Source organism: Cynocephalus volans, chromosome 8 (genome assembly GCF_027409185.1).
Source record: "Cynocephalus volans isolate mCynVol1 chromosome 8, mCynVol1.pri, whole genome shotgun sequence".
In the NCBI taxonomy this organism is placed as follows: domain Eukaryota; kingdom Metazoa; phylum Chordata; class Mammalia; order Dermoptera; family Cynocephalidae; genus Cynocephalus; species Cynocephalus volans.
In genome coordinates this window covers 12,683,555-12,703,414 of record NC_084467.1, presented here as the reverse complement: position 1 = coordinate 12,703,414, position 19,860 = coordinate 12,683,555, and the positions used below count along the sequence as shown (strand labels likewise).

Here is a 19,860-nt window from a genome sequence, read left to right as displayed (position 1 = left end):
TTTTATAGTTGTTCACATCAAGGGCCCGTAAAAGATCCACATTGCATTTGGTTGCCAGATCTCTTAGCAGTCTTCCCTCCTTCCTTTTATTATTTTTTTCTCCTTTTTTTTTCTCTGCATGCTGTTGATTTATTGGAAAAACTAGGTCATTTGAACTGCAGATGTCCCATAGTCCATATATTTGTCTAATTGCTTCCCTGTGGTACCATTTAACTTGATTTAGGCATGATTAAATTAAAAATTTAAAGCAAGAATACTTAATAGGTGGTGCTTTGCATCACCTCATGGCACAATGTGTCTTGCTGTTAGTCATGCTCACACTGAGCTCTGGGTTCAGGTGATACTAGCATGATCTCTCCATTAGAAAGTTTTCCAGCAACCTTTTTATTTTTTGATGGTTTGTGCATTCTTTGTTGATGATAAATTATCAGGGTTTGTGAAATGGTAATTTCCTTGTTTTTTCATTCCTTCTTCAACTAAATGGAATTCCTCGCAAAAAAGAATTTTCCTACATTAACTATTTTGTTACCCTGTTGGTTAATATAGAACAGGCAGGGTGAGGCTTGGTTCCTTTCCTTTATCTAGTTTTAGAGTAATCATGAATTAGTCCTTTAGTGGCCTCCCCGGTGACCAGTAAACTTTCTTTGGTATCAGTATGAACTTAAAGATATTAATATCTTTGATATGTTTGAATCTACAGTAGTTTTTGTTTTTGTTTTTTTTGGTGCTCAAGTTATTGTCTCTTAGGCCTTTGGGACTGCCTTCAGGTCGGCTCTCATGACTTTTTGACATGACTACATTAGTCTTTAATAGTCTCCTTGTTTTCAGGCACAAGATGTCTTGGGCTTGCCTTGCACATTTCCTGCCTCAAGTTCAGGAACAGCCATTTCTCCAAGGAGACATACTTCTTTTTGGTGGAAAATAGAATATAAAGACCATAATCTGGATGCTAGGTATGCTCATTGCTACTGAGATAACATTGTTCTAGGTCTTTTTAGTGGGCAAGACTAGAAAATACTTTCTTTTAAGAGAAAAAAATGAGTTCCTATTGATAATTCTGATTCAAATTTACAATTACAGAGTTTTTACTTAATCTCTTTAATTTTGTACTTATATCTCTTATGCTGAGTTTTATCAGGGATCAATTGAACAATTTACCTCTCAGATGTATTCAAATGAAGAATTTGTCCCTGGATATTTGTACTAAAACATACTAAAACCAAAAGTCAAAACATCATATTGGTTAACAGGAAATTGTTCTCAAGTATGCAATAAAAGGAAATGTGATGTTAATTAATAGGAAATTGTTTTGATATGTGCAGAAAAAGGGAATTGAAAGCATTATTTCCAAATTGATTACACCACATAAATTCAGCCAAATAGGAGTTCAGCATGTCATGACAAACTCTTCTCATAGTCTTGCACTTTGCTTTATATTTGTTCCAATAGGACTCAATGTTTTGGGTATGCATGCCAAAAGGGGACAGAAAATGGGAGCTGGGATCATTATGGTTAAGCTGAGCATGTTGGAAATGAAGCAGAGGCTGAATAAATAGGATGCAGTGTATCTCCCAATGAATAGATAAACATTGTTCATTGGGAGAGGAGAAATGAAATGAAAATTAAAAAAAAAATAAAACCACTAAAAAAATTAAATTTGAATTTGATCCACAGAGGTTGATCACAATTGAGGAATTTGACCTGTAGGAACAAATCGTTCAACTGATCCTCTGTTTGTTTGTAATGATATTTTACTTATTTGTTTCACCCTACACTATACCTGTAGTAATTCCAAAATAATGACAATATTGTTACTACAAATAACACTGTTGAATACAGCTTCATTTTTTTTTCATGGATTTTTCTGTACTTCAAGTATAACTCAAAAGATGTGGTCAAAAATATTGTATTTCAGGGCTAGCCTGTTAGCTCAGTTGGCTAGTGTGTGGTGTTACAACACCATGGTCAAGGGTTTGGATCCCCCTACTGGGCAGCCACCAAAAACAAACAAACAAAACACACACACACACACACACACACACACACACACACACACACACACATAGTGTTTCTAAGTTACTTGAACTAATTCCTTTCTCTGTGTTTGTTATACCACCAACTTGACATAAACTTAGATAATTTTATTTCTTAAAAATTATTTTTCTTCATGATAACATCTTGGGATTACTGCTTACCCTTTTAAAATTCCACTTAGTGGGTGTTTGCTTTCATTCAAAGAATTTAAGTGTATAAGAATAAGAGAACTTTGAATATTTCTGCATACCTGTTTGCCTGTGTGATTCATCTTCATACACTTTTTATTTATCTAAAATTTCTCCTGTTTGAAGTTTTGATTTATGGTTTGCAGTATTAAAGAAGTAACAGAGAAGTAGATAACTCCTAACAACCTAAGTATTTCTTTCATATGGTAATGTTATCATGTGGGTGGGAATTCTATAAGTGAACGTCAGTTTAATTTTAGAATTTGTAAACTGATCCAGAATAGTAATATGCTTGATTTGGGGGGAGGAGTGATGGCGGTGGCTGTTCAGTACTGGGATCCGAACCCTTAACCTTTATATTATGATCATAGTTGCGGGTTCTTTAAAGAATATTTAAAAGTCAACTGTTTAGAATAGACCTTCCCTCGCTCCTTTCTTCCTTCCTTCCTTTCTTCTCTCCTTCCCTCTTTCTGACTGCTGGCTGGTGCAGGGATCCGAACCCTTGATCTTGGTGTTATCAGCACCATCCTCTCCCAAGTGAGCTGAACAGCCAGCTGTGGACACCATATCTTAAGGCATATTTTCTGCCTTAAGGCAAAATTCTGGCATGTTGCATCTTCATTGCCTTTGTCTTGCTTTTATTGGAAACCATAGCAATGAGAGGTGAGACGTGGGTTTTAATTAGTCAGGTGATTAATGGGCAGAACCATAACTTGTGAAGTGGTGAAAAGTGGAAACTGTCTGTACTATTTATCTAATGTTGGCTTAGATCTTGTAGGCCACCTCACTCAACAAATATTTGTACAACTCTGAAATAATGAAGATACTGTACAAAATGAATAGAAGGCCAGAAGGAGTATTTAATTGTCTGCAGCAGACAGGAGAACCTCACAGAAGGTATAACTCTTAATTAATGAGTAGGAATTCACCAAACTGGCAAGTGGGAAAAGGGTATTTCAGGAAGAGGGGTTGGCCAGCAAGAGCACCAGAGATGGGAGAAGATTTTAGGTTATTTCAGGAATAAGTAGTTCAAATGGCTGTATTGAAATCTGTTGGGAAAAGCCATTAATCTTCCAGTTAAATTCCTGGCATGCTGTGATAGCTGTTGCCTGATAATTTTATTCGTTTTATCAAAGCATTCATATTGTCAGTAGGAAGAATTAAATCAAGTAAAATTTGTTTTCTGGTGTCCAGGAGGGTACCTTTAGTTTGCTTACTGACTAAGTGACGTTGTAGCAATTTTTCATTTGTTAAATTTTTTCATCCATTCCATAACGCTCTTGTTTTGCTGAGAGAAATAGATATATTTGTTTCTCCTTCATTCAATAATAATAGTAGTAATAGTAATAATAGCAGTCTGCGCTCCAGCTGAGTTGGAGAAATTACAAAATTTTAACATTTAATGCAGTATCATTTTTAAGTGCAATCAAAGCTCTCAGTGCATGTGGTTAAATTTACTGAAGATTGCAAAGGGGCAGTGACATTTTGATTTCACTTACTTCCCCCCTCCCCATATCTATTTATTATCCCAGAATGAATCAAGTTATCAGTAGCTTTTTTGGGGAAACAAACATGTATAAGAGGGCATCCCGAAATCATAACATCTTTTCAGAGGAAAAATATGCTGTATCAGAAGAGACTAAATATGAGGGTACTTTGAAAAGTTCATAGAGAAAAGCAAGAAAGATAAAATTTTTAAAAAAGTAAAGAAAAAAAGTTGGTGGAAAAATAGAATTAAAAGATAATACAAACCTTTCCATGAACTTTTTGAAGACCCTTCGTATTAAAGATAATGAGATATAACCAGAAACTGATACTTTGTACTTTCTGTAAATCCTTTAAAATGTTAGTTGAAGTATTATGCTATAAATTCATTGTAGCTTACTTCCTAATATACTTATGTTGACATATTCTTTGTGGGGTATTTTGGAAGGCGGTGTCTTAGTCAACTTGGGCTTCTGTAACAAAATATCATAGGTTGGATGGCTTAAACAGCAGAAATTTATTTCTCACCCTTCTGTAAGCTGGGATGTTCAAGATCAAGGTGCTGGCATGGTAGGTTTCATTTTGAGGTTTCTTCTCTTGGCTTATAAGAAGCTGCCATCTCCCTATGTGCTCATATGACTTCTTTGTGTGCACTGTTGTGTGCACTGTGGGAGAAAGAAAGAGAGGGAGAGAGGGAGGGAAGGAGGGAGGATATACATTCAAGCAAGCTCTCTGGTATCTATTCTTAAAAGGGCACTAACCCCATCATGAGGGCCTCGTCTAACCCTTATTTCATCCCAAAGGCCCCAGTCTCCAAATACCATCACATTGAGGATAAGGGATTCAACATATGAATTCTGGAGGGACCCAAAGATTTAGTCCATAACAGAGAGTAATAAGAGTTTCTCATCAGTATCTTAAGTTTTTATCATTTCAAGAAAACCCCTAAAGGAAATGAATAGAAGATCTTAAGAGCTTGCTTAATGTGATCAAAACTGGGCTAAGAAAAATCTTGTGGGGATTGAGGCCTTGTCTTCTTAATGTTGATGTGCTAGTGTTATACAGCTCTTTTTTTAAAAAAAATCAATTAATTAATTAATTTAAAATTTAATTTTACTTTTTTGCAGCTGGCCGGTATGGTGATCCAAACCCTTGACCTTGGTGTTAGAACACTGTACTCTAACCATTACAGCTCTTTTATATCCCTGTTTTGATTTTTCATTTGCACAGAAACTGGATATATTGGCAGTTTATTTCAGCTAAATGGAAGAACATTGTGTAAGCATGGGTTTTGTAACTTAATCATTAAGGCAGCTAATTAGATCAGCAGAGTCAGTTATGGGTGTGCAAAAAAGCAAAGGAATGTTTGCGGGGAACCAACTTGGAAATCATGTAACAGTTGGAAATCAGGTCTTGGATGCCTTTTACCAGAAAGTACCTGTTGGTTTTCATTTATTTATTTTTAACCTTTATTTCCCCTGTTGTGAGGCTGCCGCATAGAAAAGGAACCAGAACACCCAATTGAGAATTTAAAAGGGGTTTTTATTGGCTGGCCAGCGACTGTCCCTTCAAGAAAGTTTTTGGAAGGGAGCAGCCCTGAGTTTAAGTTTAAGGGGTCTTTTAAAGGCACATAGTCACACAGGCAAAAAATCATATAGTCACATACTTATAGTTACACACATACATACATACCCTCCTGGCATGAGGAGGGGGTTCTGGGAGGCCTAGTGCAAGCTGATAACAGAAGCTGAAAGAAGCGAGTTAATCACTTAGGGACAGCAAAAACTTTCACAGGGCGGTTTCTTCCTTAGGTTGTCTAGATACATCCAGATACAGCTCTTGGTGTTATCAGTCAGAGACAGCATAGGTGGGAAACAACAAAGGCAGGCAGAACTTAAAATTTTTCTAAGTACAGCACAATTTTTAACCTTCAATTTTCACCACAGGTGTTGGGGGGCTTTTAAACAAGAACACTTTTCAAACAGTAAAAATGGCATAAGCTAAATCAGTCTACCTCGCACACCCCTTTATGAATTTCTTGGCATAGAAATAAAGAAAAGTTTTATTTGTCCAAGGATTGAATCTTATGCATAATCTTCTGTTTGAAATTATTTTCTATCTCTTGTAAAACTAGCTTAGTGTGTCTAGCTACATTGTATGATAATAATAACTTCACCAAGGTAGAGACAAGTTAGGAAGGTGGGGAAAGTACATGAATTGTTTGGAAATCTGCAAGGGAGAGTCCCCCCCCCCCTTTTTTTCTTTTTCTTTTTAACTTACTCAATTATTTATATCAGATGAATTCATGGATATTGATTGATCGGTGGCTGGCCAGTACGGCGATCTGAACCCCTGGCTTTGGTGTTATCAACATCACACCTTTCCAAGTGAGCTAACTAGCCAGCTCAATATTTATTTGGTACTTTGGGTTTTAACCTGATACTACTTTATTTTGTGCTGAAATTGTTTTAGTTTTGGCCACCAGGAGCTCTTTTCTTTCATCTGACTTCTGTGCCCCTTTGTCATAATTCCATCAGTGTTTTGTTTTGTTTTGTTTTGTTTTTGGAGCACATCCTTACTTTGTGGCGGTACTAGATTCTCCAGGCTTATCTTGAATATTTCCTGTCCCAGTCCTAGATTCTGCCATTTCACTAGGGAGTCCTGGTTCCTTTTATTGGAGAATAGTATTAGAAAACAAGATCTAATTGCTAGGTATGCTCATTGCTTTTAGGCCCTCTCAGCTGGCAGAGCAAGGAAGTACAATGGGTGTATACTAACCATGCACATACAGAAATGTATCTGCACCAACAGTGAGAAATTTAGCTCCAGCCATCTGCCATCCATTTACTTAATTGTTCATACCGGTATACGTATATAGCTATATGAGAATGGTTAGCCTACACTCCTGTGAGAACTTTATCAAGTAGGGTCCAGTGTTTATGTGCAGTTCCTTTTGCCTTTATTTAGTCTTATAGATGCCCCCTTTTCTTCCACTCAAGGCTGTTTCATACACAGTTATCCCTTCGTATCCTCAGGGGATTGGTTCCAGGACCCTTATGTTTACCCGTGGATATTCAAGTCCTGCGATCAGCTCTGTGGAACCCACAGATATGAAAAGCCAGCCCTCTGTATACCAGGTGCCACATCCCAGAATACATTATTTTCCATCCATGGCTGGGTGAAAAACATCTGCATATAAGTAGACCCAGGCAGTGCAAACCGTAACTGAAACTTTGTACCCATTAAATAATAGCTGCACATTCTCCCCTCCCTCCAGCCCCTGGCAACCAACATTCTACTTTCTGTCTGTAAATTTGACTATTCTAGTTACCTCATATAAATGGAATCATACAATATGCCTATTTGTCCTTTGGTCTGTTTTGTTTCACTTAGCATAACGTCTTCAAGTTTCATCCATGTTGTAGCATGTATCAGAATTTCATTCCTTTGCAGGGCTGGCCAGTGAGCTCAGTTTATTAGAGTGCAGCCTTCTAGTATCAAGTCTGGGGGGTTGGATGCCTATACTGGCCAGCTGCCAAAAAAATTTTTTTTTTCATTTCTTCTTAAGGCTGAATAATATTCCATCGTGTGTATATTCCATATTTTGTTTATCCATTTATCTGTTAGTGGACGTTTGAGTTGTTTCCACCTTTTGACTATTGTGAATAATGCTGCTATAAACATGGGCGCACAAATCCCTGTTTGAGTTCCAGTTTTCAATTCTTTGGGATGTATACTGGAAGTGGAATTGTTGGATATTTGACTGATTCTAATTGATTTTTTGAGGAACTGCATGCTGTGTTCCACAGCATCTGTACCTCTGTACAGTTTTGTATGTATGATATATTTGGCTATTAAAAATTAATTTTAAAAAGGCAAAGCCTTCTTTCCATCCTCAGAGATGATGCTATTAAGTTTGATATGTGTCTTTCTAGATAATTTTTCTATACATTTATATATGTAGATAACTATGTGGATATATAATATTGGTTTATTATTTAATACCAATGGGATATTAATCATATTTTTTTTCATATAATAGTTTGTCTTTTTATGTCCATGTGTGTTGAAATACCCACATTTAAAAAAACTTGTTCTTTAAATTCTGTAATTTGGATATAGCATAATTTATCTAGCTGTTCTCCTATTAATGAACATTTAAGTTTTGCAAGTTGTTGTCATTACAGAGAAGATGGAATAAACCTCCAGTTGTGCATACATTTCTGTGCACATTTATGGATGTTTGTGATGGAAAGATACCTGAGAATTACCTTGCTGAGTCAAAGGGTTTGCACTTATTAAACTGATAAATACTGCCAAATTCAGTACGTTTTTGAACTTTTCCTGCTGTATGCGTTCTGCTTGTAACATAGCAGAAAGATGTGAATAAGATATACAGATATATTTAGAACAAATGTAGAACCAAAGTAGAAGTTGCCTTTAATTTTTTTTAGTTATGGGAAAAACATTTCATGATACAGAATTGCCTATGCAAAGTAAAATATTAAATTAAAAAATTTTTCTTCTGTTGAAGCAGATCTGCAATGGAGTGAACCAGGAAGATGTTAGCTCTTCTTAAAACTGAAGCCATGAAGTGGCGATTGAGCCATTTTTAACCTAGGGGAGACTTTGTTTTCCTTATTATTTCACAGACTCCTTTGGATCTTGAAGAGTTTTCTAAGTTACATAATTTTGGAATGAGGTTTGGACTTGCTCCTATTTTTTTTTTTTTTTTTGAGTAGCATAAAATAGCATATTACATGAGAACCTGATATTTAAAACTTTAACTTCTATGGAAAGTTATGAAACTCTATGGTTTAACTATAATACTCCCAATAACAGTAATAAAGTTTGATTGATATAATCAATTGCAGTTTAAAACATTTTTTACAAAAATGTGTTACAGTTAAATCTTGTTTAAAATGTGGACCTTAAGAATTTAAGGGAAACACATGAGCAAAACATTATAAATTTGACAGCCAACTGAGGAAAAGGGCAGTTAAGCTATTTCTAAGAGAAATCAGATTGCATTCACCTTTCATGCACTTTTGCTAGCAGCCATCATATCTCTAATGTTTTTCTAGCATTAAGAAATGACTTCCATCGATGGGGTGAGTCAAGCTCTCCCCGGCAGAGCCTAAGCCGCACCAGACGAGGGACGGACATCCATGGCGAATGGGACCTCTCCTCTGCTTCTGCGTGACAGCCCCTCGCCTCTCCTCCCCGCCTGTGGAGGCGTGTGGAAGGCAGGGGTGCGGAATCCGCTTGACTTTGCCCCCTGCCCTCTGCCTCACGGCGTTGGCAGGGAGAGGATGCCCTTTGCTTGTCTCTCTTGGGTCGTGCCTTGTTGGGCGGCTTTGCCCAGGCCTTTGCAGTACTCCTGGAGCGCTCCAGGTCCTCCCTCAGGTGCCCGAGGCCGCCCCCCTCCGGTGGCCACCGCAGTGCTGCACTGGGTCTAAGGAGATGGGGTCGAGGCGGTGAGACGGGTCCATTGCCCCGCAAAGGAGCGTGTGTCAGCTGCCCCCACTTTGCACTTGTTGGGGGACTTGGCCGGCAAGACAAGCGACAGCCAGTGTTAGAAAAGAAAAGAAAAGAAATGACTTTCCAGTATAGCTGGAAATAGATAGTTTTAATTTAAATTAGCCTTAAAAAAAAATCTACTTATTAAAAATAAAATTCAGCCTCTACATATCTTGTTTTAATTGTCCATGGTTCCCCCCGCCCCCCACAAAGCAAGTGAGTAGTAAAGTGTAGTATCATGACATACAAATGGTTCCCAGAAATACTGGTTCAGGTTTATATTGTGGCTGGCAGGTACAGGGATTGAACCCTGGACCTTGGTGTTATCACTACCACACTCTAACCAACTGAGCTAACCATGTATTGTCTTAAGGTTGTGTGTATATATGTGTATGTGTAAGGTTTCCTTTCTTGGAGATTATGATCTTCCAATTTATTCAGGTTTTTAAATGTCCTTTCATGAAACTATGATGATATTTGATGATTGTTTTTTTGTTGTTGTTGTTGTTGTTTTTTGGTGTGTGGGGTTTTTTTGTTTGTTTTTCCTTATTTGGAAAAATAGAAAGTTGCTGACCTATGTCAGTCCCCTCCTCCCCATCAAAAAAAAAAAAAAAAATTGCTGGTTTGTGAAATTCAGAAGTCTGCAAACCATTGTTATAAAGCCTTTTCCCAAAAGGCTAAGAGAATCCTGGCAAGCATGGTTTTTACACATCCCTCCCATTTTGTCAAAGTGAGGGCCCATAATGGCAGAAAAATCCAAACATCTTAAAAATAGTAATGATTTACTTAGATACTGTACATTTTGTTTAATTTAATAATAAAAATTTCTGCCCCATTTTTACTCTACCTCTCCTAGTTTTATTTAAGCCTTTGGCCATCTGAACTCTGTGATTTTATTAATTTTTAATTTTATTTGTTCATATGAAGTACGAAGTTTCTGTTTGTTTTATCAGAATATCTAGGAATTGAGATTTGTGTTTTGTTTTTGACCTTAAAATGAATTCATAAAGCTGTGCTTGTTTATTCATTCATCAAGCTTTTGTTGGATGCTTATACTGTGTGTCAGTTACTGGATATAGAAAATAGAATTATTTTCTATTGTGCCCTAATGGGAGGAGAGGGGGAGGCAGGCAGGCAACTGCAGTATAGTAATTGCTAGTATACAGGCAGGTACTTAGTTTTGTGGGAGCATAGAGGGAGAGATAAGGTATGCTTTAATTGAGCATTCTGTAGCCTGATGCAGTTAATTTTGAGTTAATACAGTTTACCACTATTACACTGTGATTATTTATTCATTCATTTATTTATGTTTGGTTTTTCTTGCCTTTTGTATTTTTCTTGTTTTCCTTTTCTTTTTTGCTTTTGTTGGTTGCTGGCTGGTATGGGGATCCAAACGCTTGACCTTTGTGTTACAAGGCTGAGCTCTAACCAACTGAGCTAACTGACCAGCCCTCTTGTTTTCTTAAATAATTGTTTTCGAGAGGAAAAAATATCATGGCATTTCCTAGCCCACAAAAATGTACTCCCCCCCAACTCTTTTTTTTTCTTTTTGGTTTGTACTATATTTCACAACGAAAGCCTTCTGTTTAAAATTACTGTTGTATGTTAAATTATTACACAATTAGAATTATTTTATACTTTGTGTATTATTAAATCTTCTCACAAGATCTAAAACTTCAAGCTCTCACAAAATATATGTTTGAGCGTTAAAGTTCCATTATATTTTTTCTACCAAGTGAAACATTTTTCTAAATCTAAAATGTGTGGTTCTCCATGTGAAATTTTCAGAACCTAGAGTATCTCCATTGATGATTGAAACCAGTACATTTTTCTTGACCATTTTTATTTAGTAATAACAATCCTTTGAGTGCTACATATGGTTATGGAGATATTCCTGAGACCTGGTCCATTTCTGCTACTACTTTGTAAGTCATAAGGTGCTTTCATTTACTATCAGCCGTTGTAAAGAATGGTAAAAAACTATACTGATGGGTTGTTTGAGGAAATATTTTATTTTTCTATTTCATTAAAGGGAATATTTTTATTGGATAACACACTGATGAGTTAACCATTTTTAAAAAACTCACTGGAGATGATATCTGTTATTAAATTTGGAATGCTTTATAGAAACAGCTCTCTGAATTTCCTTGTCAAAATAGCTCACGGTTTGCTAATAGCAATAGTAGCTATGCCAAATTATTCTATTTCTAGACTTCTTTGTCAAAACACTGATTGTCAGGAACTAAGGAGTCTCCAGGTTATGAGCTTTGTTAATGAAGATAAAATATTAAATAGTATGTGCTTTTGGTAAAAACACCCATTGAATAAAATATAGTTGTCACCTTTTTGTCCTAAAGGCAATTGTGTAAGTGGCAAAGGATATCAGTTTGAGACAGTAATTTGAAAATCTTTCATCCCTCTACCTTCTTCCATTTTATTTTCTGAAATTGTACGTATTCTTCAAAGCTCAGATCAAATGCTTGTTTCTGTGTAACTTCTTTATCATACTAGTTGGAAGCCTTCTCCTTCCCTGAACTGCTAAAGCTTCTTGCTGAGTTGTTTTTAACTCTTCACACGTTATGGATTTCCTCCAATGGACTGAGAGTATTTGGTTTATATCTGCTATGTACAGAATCTTTATGAATTAGGTGGAAAATTTTCATCACTTAGGGACAGAGAGGTTTTCCTTTCTTACTCTGTGTGACTTGCCCTGGGTAACACAGCATTAAAGCTAGAAACAGTTGCCAAATCTCCCAGTCTCAAAATCTTAACCTTAAGGGCAAAGTATTTGGCTTTTAAAATCTGATTTGTACTTAGTTGGATGTAGTATAAAGTGGATTTTTTGAGGGGGGCAGTGGTAGATACGACTGGGCCAAGTAGATGGTTTCTCCAGTACTGTCCCTCTTGACCTAGCAAAGGGTGATTGGGTATGGCTCATGAGCCTGGTAGCAGGCTCTCAAGCCAGGTTAAACCTTAAAAGGTCAAAATTCAGGGAACCAGAGAGGTGTATTAATTCTGAAAAATAAAATATTTTGACAGCATCTACTGACATATACGGATAGGATCTGCTATTTCCTGGGTGGTCTAATGTAATTTCTATAAAATAACGAGAGATCAGCACAAGGGTGTTCTGAGTAGAAATGTCAGTAAACTTTGTGATTATTTGAACACCTAGTGCTAGCAAGGCAAAGTGCTAGAAATGGTCTCTGCCCTCAAGGATCTCAAGATTCCTGTAAGTTTATTTAGTTTGTGCTTCCTCCCAAAGACTCAATCACTTTGGGGAAACTGAGAAGGCCTAACACAAATGGGAAAGGTGAGGAAGATTTTTTAAAAAAATAATGTCATGAAAACCACATTAATTGAGTTAATACATTTACATGTGAAAGGTATTGTAGGGCTTCTTTTGGCATGAAAACAAGAAAAACTCAATTTCAAAATGTTTCAAAATGCCTCTGTGTCCTCAGGGAATATGAGTGATGATTTCATTATCTAATCATAGCAGTGAAAATGAAGGACTGTGCAAATTGGTGTTGGGCATGTAATTACCAAGGAATTGCATCTGAGCCCATCCCTGTGTGTTCTCTTGGCATCTGTGCTCAAGGCCAAGTTAGCAAATATGCCCTAAGGGGCATGGGACTTGATGTTTTTGTGGACAGTGAAACAGTTGAATGGTGAAAATTGCTTAAAACTGGATATTACAGCAGTGTGACTCCCTTTATTTTAGCTTGCTAATTGTACTTTGAAAAGATTCAGAAAGAGAGTGAGTTGTTTTATTGAATCAGACAAATTTATTTTGACTTTTTGTAGCCTCCATTGATTCATTTTGTTCTGAAGCAGACCTTAGGTTCAGAATCTGTCAAAATGTTGTGCAAGGGAACAACTGTATTTGAGATGCTATTTTTAATTCAAATGTGAGTGATGCAGCCAAACTCAAGGAATCCATTTCTTTTTTTTTTTTTTTTGGTCGTTTTTTCGTGACCGGCACTCAGCCAGTGAGTGCACCAGTCAGTCCTATATAGGATCCGAACCCGCGGCGGGAGCGTCGCCGTGCTGCCAGCGCAGCACTCTACCAAGTGCGCCACGGGCTCGGCCCATCAAGGAATCCATTTCTTCGGATTCTTTTCCTTGGTGAATCTTAGAGCTGAGCAAGAGTTAAAAATATAAATATAATATAAATATAAATATAAAGTCAAAAAAGTAGGGAAGATATCCAATGGGAAGTGATAATATGTAGGGGAACAAATAAGAAGGGACTATGGGAAACAATGTTTTTTTCCAGTAATAAAAAGTACCATTATTTTTTTTTTTGCCAAAAAACTTTTCTAATTTTTACTTTGTATTTTATGATGATTATACTTTTTGGGATAGGAGTTAGGCCTGGAAATGAAGGTATCTGTTGATCCAAAGACCTTCCTCTAGCAAGTTAAGGACTTGTAGAAATACAGCTCACCCAAGTGGGGGTGGAAAAAGGCCTAACTATCTAGGATCCTTTAATACCATTTGTGGCAAACCCATTATAAACCCTTCTCTACTTTTGGTGAATGGAGAGAATTGCTGCCCTTGTGCTGTTGCAGCCTCTCCCCCACACCACCAGGAGGATTTAGTAGTAGCCACTTTGCTACTTCCAAGTAGCCACCCATCGATGATTATCACTAAAGATTCTAGCAGCCCCTTTGCAAGGACATATTGCAGTGTCATTCACAAACTTTAAGCTAATTTGGTAGATAAACTATCTTGGAAGCAGTTTCATGATTCCTGTTTCCATTTTCCTTAATGTGATCGTTCTTCTGGCTTTTTAATATGTTATACATAATTAGTATATGAATTATAGGCATGGTAGAGATGAGGTGGGAAGTTTCTGTTCTCTGCTCTCCCCTCCCCTCCCCTTTTAAAACATTTCAGATCTTTCTCAAAGCCCCAAAGTATATTTGAAGATCACTCTTCTCTTCCTGTTATTTCTTATTCTTCTTTTCATCAGAACCAGAGGGAATGCTGGAAATTTGTAAGGTGGGTAGCATAGTGAATGGTCTGGGTAGATGTGTATGGAGCAAAGGGAATAAATATTTTAAAATGATAAAGTTAACTCAGATGTCCCTTAAAGAAGGGACTTGCTGCCCATTTGTAAGGATTGTAGCCAAAGCTGTTAACCCCTTTGGGGTCTGCCTCAGCTTTGGACCCAAGTCATGCTCTTCGAGTGGCCCCCAGCCAGTGACTGAGCAAAGCAGTAATATAAGAGCCTCGCCCTTTCTGCCCAATACCAAATTTCTCTAACCGACCATCTTTGCTTTGAGTTTTCTGTTGGACAGGCTTTGTTAGGTCTGCATCAGGGTCTGATGGCTCCTCTTGACCAATCCTGCTTTCTCCACACTTCTTACAGAATTTACTCCCCATTAATTTAATCTTTTTCATTCCTAATTCTATTTAGCATCTACTTCCTGGAGAATCTTACCTGGGACACAGTTCTTATATAAGTCACCCCGTTTACTTCATTTTACTATTTTTACCTCAGGCTTCGCACATATAAATGAGTTGTCTTCCTTTGTGTGTAGTATATTTTAACATGATATGCTCTTTCTAGACGATTTGGAGAGTACAGATAAACACAAAGAAGAAATTTTTTAAATTACCCATATCTTCACTAGAAGTAACTGCCGATAATGGCTTATTTTGGTAAACTTTAGAGAAGGTCATAAGTATACAGCTTAGTGATTTTTTCACAAAGGGAACATAACTGAATAACCAGTACCCATTTAGGAAACAGAACTTTACCAGCACCTCAGGAGCCTCCCCATGGTGACCAAAAGTAGCCTTTATCCTCACTGGTAATAGCAAAAATTAATTTTGCCTGCTTTTTAGCTTTATATAAGTATAATCATATAATACATACTCTTCTGTTTTCTTTTGCTCAACATTACATTTGAAAGATTTATCCATGTATATGTGCTGTTGTTCTTTGCTGTATAATGTTCCATTGTGTTAATGTATCACAATTTATCTGTTCTGTTGTTGATGATGGGACATATGGATTGTTTCCAGTGTTTTAATGCCTAAATCTCTTATGGTGTTTGCTATTGTAAATATTGCTTCGTATTTGGTATTTTAGCCAGTTAAGGCCTATTCTTGGAACATTTATTATCATCTTAAGTGAATCATCTTGTGTAAAAGCTAGAAAAACTGTTATTTCTTAACCCACATCCTCAGAGTGTTTTTATTACTCTTGGCAGACCCAGAATTAGTTTTTCCTTCTAAGTTTGAGGTCTTGGATCATTGTTATTGGCCAAGGGAGACTAGTTGCTGTTCCCTTTGCTGACCATCATTCAGATCCTTGAGTTAGAGGAATTGTTGGAGAACAAGTTTTCTGGTTTTGTGGTTATACCAGAACTCGGCTGCCATTCTGGTTTTCAGTGAAGAGAGAAAAATGTAATCAGAAGCCTTTGGGGATGGGTTTGGTATCTGAGCTGTACCTGTCAAGTTAAGGTGGCTCACACTAGTGTAGGAAAGTGCTGAAGAGCAGATTTCATACTGAGGGTGGATAAGAAATCATGAATAGCTTGGATGCATATGCCTGAGTTGTTGCTGAGCTTCTGACAGTTGTATACTGATGTCTGTTTTTTACCTACTATAGCTGTCGAGTGGAATGTCATGGCCAGCTCCTCGGACAGTGAAGATGACAGTTTCATGGCTGTGGATCACGAAGAAATTGTGCTGGAAGGGACAATGGAGCAAGATGAGGAGCCCCACCCAGTACTGGAGGTTGAGGAGGCTAGACATAATAGGTCTATGTCAGAGCTGCCGGAAGAGGTTTTGGAGTATATCCTGTCCTTTCTCTCACCATATCAGGAACACAAAACTGCAGCTCTTGTCTGTAAACAGTGGTATCGACTTATCAAAGGTACTGTGGAAAGGAAAAAGGCTTATTTATTTTATATTTCATTAAGTGATTTATTTTTAGACTCCCAATTTCATTTTCTCTTTTCTCCCTAATTGTGGTTATAAAATTTAGTATTAGACAATTAACACTACATTTTCCTTTTTTTCCTTACCCTGGTTAGTTTTATGAACAGCTTGAATATTATCATATTTAATCATGTTTGCAGTTTTAAAATGAGGATTCTTTTTAAAAGCTATATTCTTAGAGTTGATCTGATAAGTTGTACTATTCCTGAATAGGCAAAGTGGGGATGGATATGGGATAACAATAATAGCTAACACGAATATAGATTTTACCATGTGTCAGGCACTGTTGTAACTGCTTTACAGTCTCAGAGCAGACTATGAATAGGACGTACTCTGTTTTATAGGTGAAGAAACTGAGTGAGGCACAGTTAACTAATTTGCACAAGGTCACACAGGTAGCAAATGGAGGATTAAAGACTCACATCCAGGCAATCTGGCTTTAGAATCCATGCTCTTAGGGCCGGCCCGTGGCTCACTTGGGAGAGCGTGGTGCTGACAACACCAAGACAAGGGTTAAGATCCCCCTACGGGTCATCTTTTTAAAATAAAATTAAAAAAAAAAAAAGAATCCATGCTCTTAATGAGGATTCATATTGTCTCTAAAGTAGCTAATTTTGGCATTTCCCACTTGATTTTATATCTAAGCAGCATGGGCCCTATGCATATCTTTTACTCTTTAAAATGTGTTTTTTCTTTTTTTTCATCCATTTCCTAATAAAGATTTTACATTTTAGATAAATGTTGAGGTTGCTGTGTTTTTAATTAACAGAGAACCGTTATTTGGTTTCATTTCATTTTAGGTGGAAAGGGCCCATTTTTTGTCTGAAGGTGACCATGCTAGTTGAATAACCATTGATCAAAGCAAGGGCTGATCAATTTGTTCTTTCTTGGTGGGAACAAGGCAGCCAGATGATGACAGAGAAAAATCTTTTGATTAGAATCAGTCAGTTTTAAAATCTTTTCCTTGCATTAGGGTGTTCTTATGGGGACAGGGTTTTTGTCAAAACCCAAAGTCCACCCAGAGGGCTAAGGACCAGCTCTGTTGAAACTGCTTGATGGGCCCTATGCTCATTTGATCACAACTGGTAATACTGGTACGCACAGCCTGCTTCTGTTTTCTGAGGTAATGAGCTCTTCAGGAGAGATTGGCTCCTTGCACTATGGAAATACATGGTTTTCCCTCTAAAATAAAGGTGAGAAAATCACAGGTGAAAGACTGTGATCTAATCAAATAGGGGTATATGAATTTGTCCTTAGGTTTTATTTGGCAGTCTTATCATCTTGAGTTTTTTAATAGAGAGGAACCCTAACCCGGTATTCACAGTCTTAGATCTTGTTGTGGAAGTCACTGCAAAGATAGTTTTGTTTGTTGGTTTTTAATTTTAAGAGAGTTTAATTTTTTAGAGCAGTTTTAGGTTTACAACAAAACTGAGCAGAAGACAGAGATTTCCCATGTGCTCACTACCCCCACATATGCATAGCCTCCCCTGTTGTCAGCATCCCCTACCAGAGTGGTCCGTATGTTATAACTGAACCTGCATTGACACATCTTTTTCATGGAAAGTTCGTAGTTTACAGTAGGGTTCACTCTTGGTTTTGTACATTCTATGGGTTTGGACAAATATGTAATAACATGTGTCCACCATTATAGTAAAAGTTCTCTCATTTTATAAAAAGCTTTCCTTAGTCTCAAATTCATCATTTTATAATTCATCGTAAGCTAATTATTATCTCCTTGTTTAAGATGGAGAATGCTTGATTGCCATGGTCTTACTGCAGATATTTACTGAACACCTGATGTATTCCAGACACTGTTTATCATACTCTTTTCACAAGGCTATATTATCCCCCAGTCCCTTTGCTTTAGAGTAACTAATACCAATTATCTTGATGTGTTGCCTCATGATATAACATAAAGGGGACTGGAGTTATAGTATGAACTAATTTTTTAACTTCAAGCAAGTCATTTAACCTCCCTGAACCTTGGTTAAATGAAAAGATTGAATCTTCCAGTTTCGAAATTCTATGATTCTGTTTCGTTTCTTTGAATGAAAATCAGAGAAATTTGGAGTTCCTCAAAGAAACTTATGTTTCATAAAAGTGGTAAAACAGTTAATAGACACAGTTTTAATAATTTGACCTAGAAGTTTAAATGTCCAGGCTGAGGCATTTGTTCTTTTTGTCCACAGGTGTAGCCCACCAGTGTTATCACGGTTTCATGAAGGCTGTCCAGGAGGGAAACATTCAGTGGGAGAGCCGAACCTACCCTTATCCCGGAACTCCAATCACTCAGAGGTTCTCACACAGTAAGTATTTACTGTGAAAACACATCCCACTCTGCCTGTGGTCATGTTTCTAGAAACTACTTTAGAGCCATGCATTTTATGTAAACTTTTAATGAAGCGAAGGTAAATGAGAGTTTATATTAATTTTATAATCCGAACTAGGGAAAACTATGAGCCTAAAGATATTGTAGATACTTTGTTAATAATTTTATATTCTGCTTTTTCAGTGGATTTTTCTATACTCTGAAGAGGTCAAGGTATTATGCTTAGAATTTTAAATATTTGACATCATGTTAGAGGAAAACAAAAGAAAGGCATACATGAGGGTATTTCTGAAATCCTGCTTAGGGAGTAGCCAGAGTTTAATACTAAGTCTTATAATGACTATTTATTTTAACATAGTATATGTTCAGCAAACACAGAATTTGACTAGAGTCACACAAAAATTTTGAGTGTAAAGAGTATCAATTATAAAATACAAATTTAAGTAGTAAAATTATAAGTAAAATATTCTGGCAAATAGACATAATTTAGAGTTTTTTGAATTATTCTAGGGGGCTGGCCAGTTAGGTCAATTGGTTAGAATGCAGTGTTATAACACCAAGGTCAAGGATTTGGATCCCTGTACTGGCTAACTGCTGAAAGATTTTTTTAAAAAACTTAAAAAGTGAATTATTCTAGAATTAACTCTGCATTTTAACTGATTTTTATAGATGTTGTTTTATTCTATTAGTGATTCATATCCTTCTATCAAAAATGAGATTGAGGTGTGGTTTGTCTTAGGCCAGTAAAGGTGTATTTTTTAGTGGTTCTTCTTAAAGAAAGCTCATTGAGGGAAGGCTGGAAGGGAGGTGGGGAACCTAGAATGGGGGGACCTCTTAGAAAGCTCTCATAATTATTTTTATTTTTATTTTTTTTAAAAAAGATGACCGGTAAGGGGATCTTAACCCTTGACTTGGTGTTGTCAGCACCACGCTCTCCCAGTGAGCTAACCGGCCATCCCTATATGGGATCTGAACCCGGGGCCTTGGTGTTCTCAGCACCACACTCTCCCGAGTGAGCCACGGGCCGGCCCAGCTCTCATAATTATAGTGGTCCCCTGTTATCTGCAGAGGATACATTCCAAGACCCCCAGTGGATGCGTGAAACCGAGGGTAGTACCAAATCCTGTAATATACTATGCATTAATTTCTTTTTCCTTCTTCAAAATTTCACAGATAGAAGATTCATTCTTACTGTAGATCTTAGCAACTTCAGAATACAATTTTTTTCTTTCTTAAGTCAAGGACTTTCACCATTTTACTTAAAGGATGCACATGACAACTTCTCTTTGGCATATCTGACTGGCCAACATCACTATGCTTTGGGACCATTATTAAGTAAAATAAGGG

General features: G+C 37.0%; 1 protein-coding gene across 1 annotated transcript in view; it reads left to right on the top strand.

Moving 5' to 3' along the window:
• FBXO42 (F-box protein 42) overlaps positions 1-19,860 on the top strand; it is a 76,954-nt gene that overhangs the window by 16,647 nt on the left and 40,447 nt on the right. Inside the window, exons 2-3 of the mRNA XM_063105628.1 lie at positions 15,853-16,119; positions 18,374-18,490. Of these exons, the coding sequence (XP_062961698.1) occupies positions 15,870-16,119; positions 18,374-18,490 (367 nt within the window). The 5' untranslated portion in view covers positions 15,853-15,869. The remainder of the gene's footprint in view (positions 1-15,852; positions 16,120-18,373; positions 18,491-19,860) is intronic.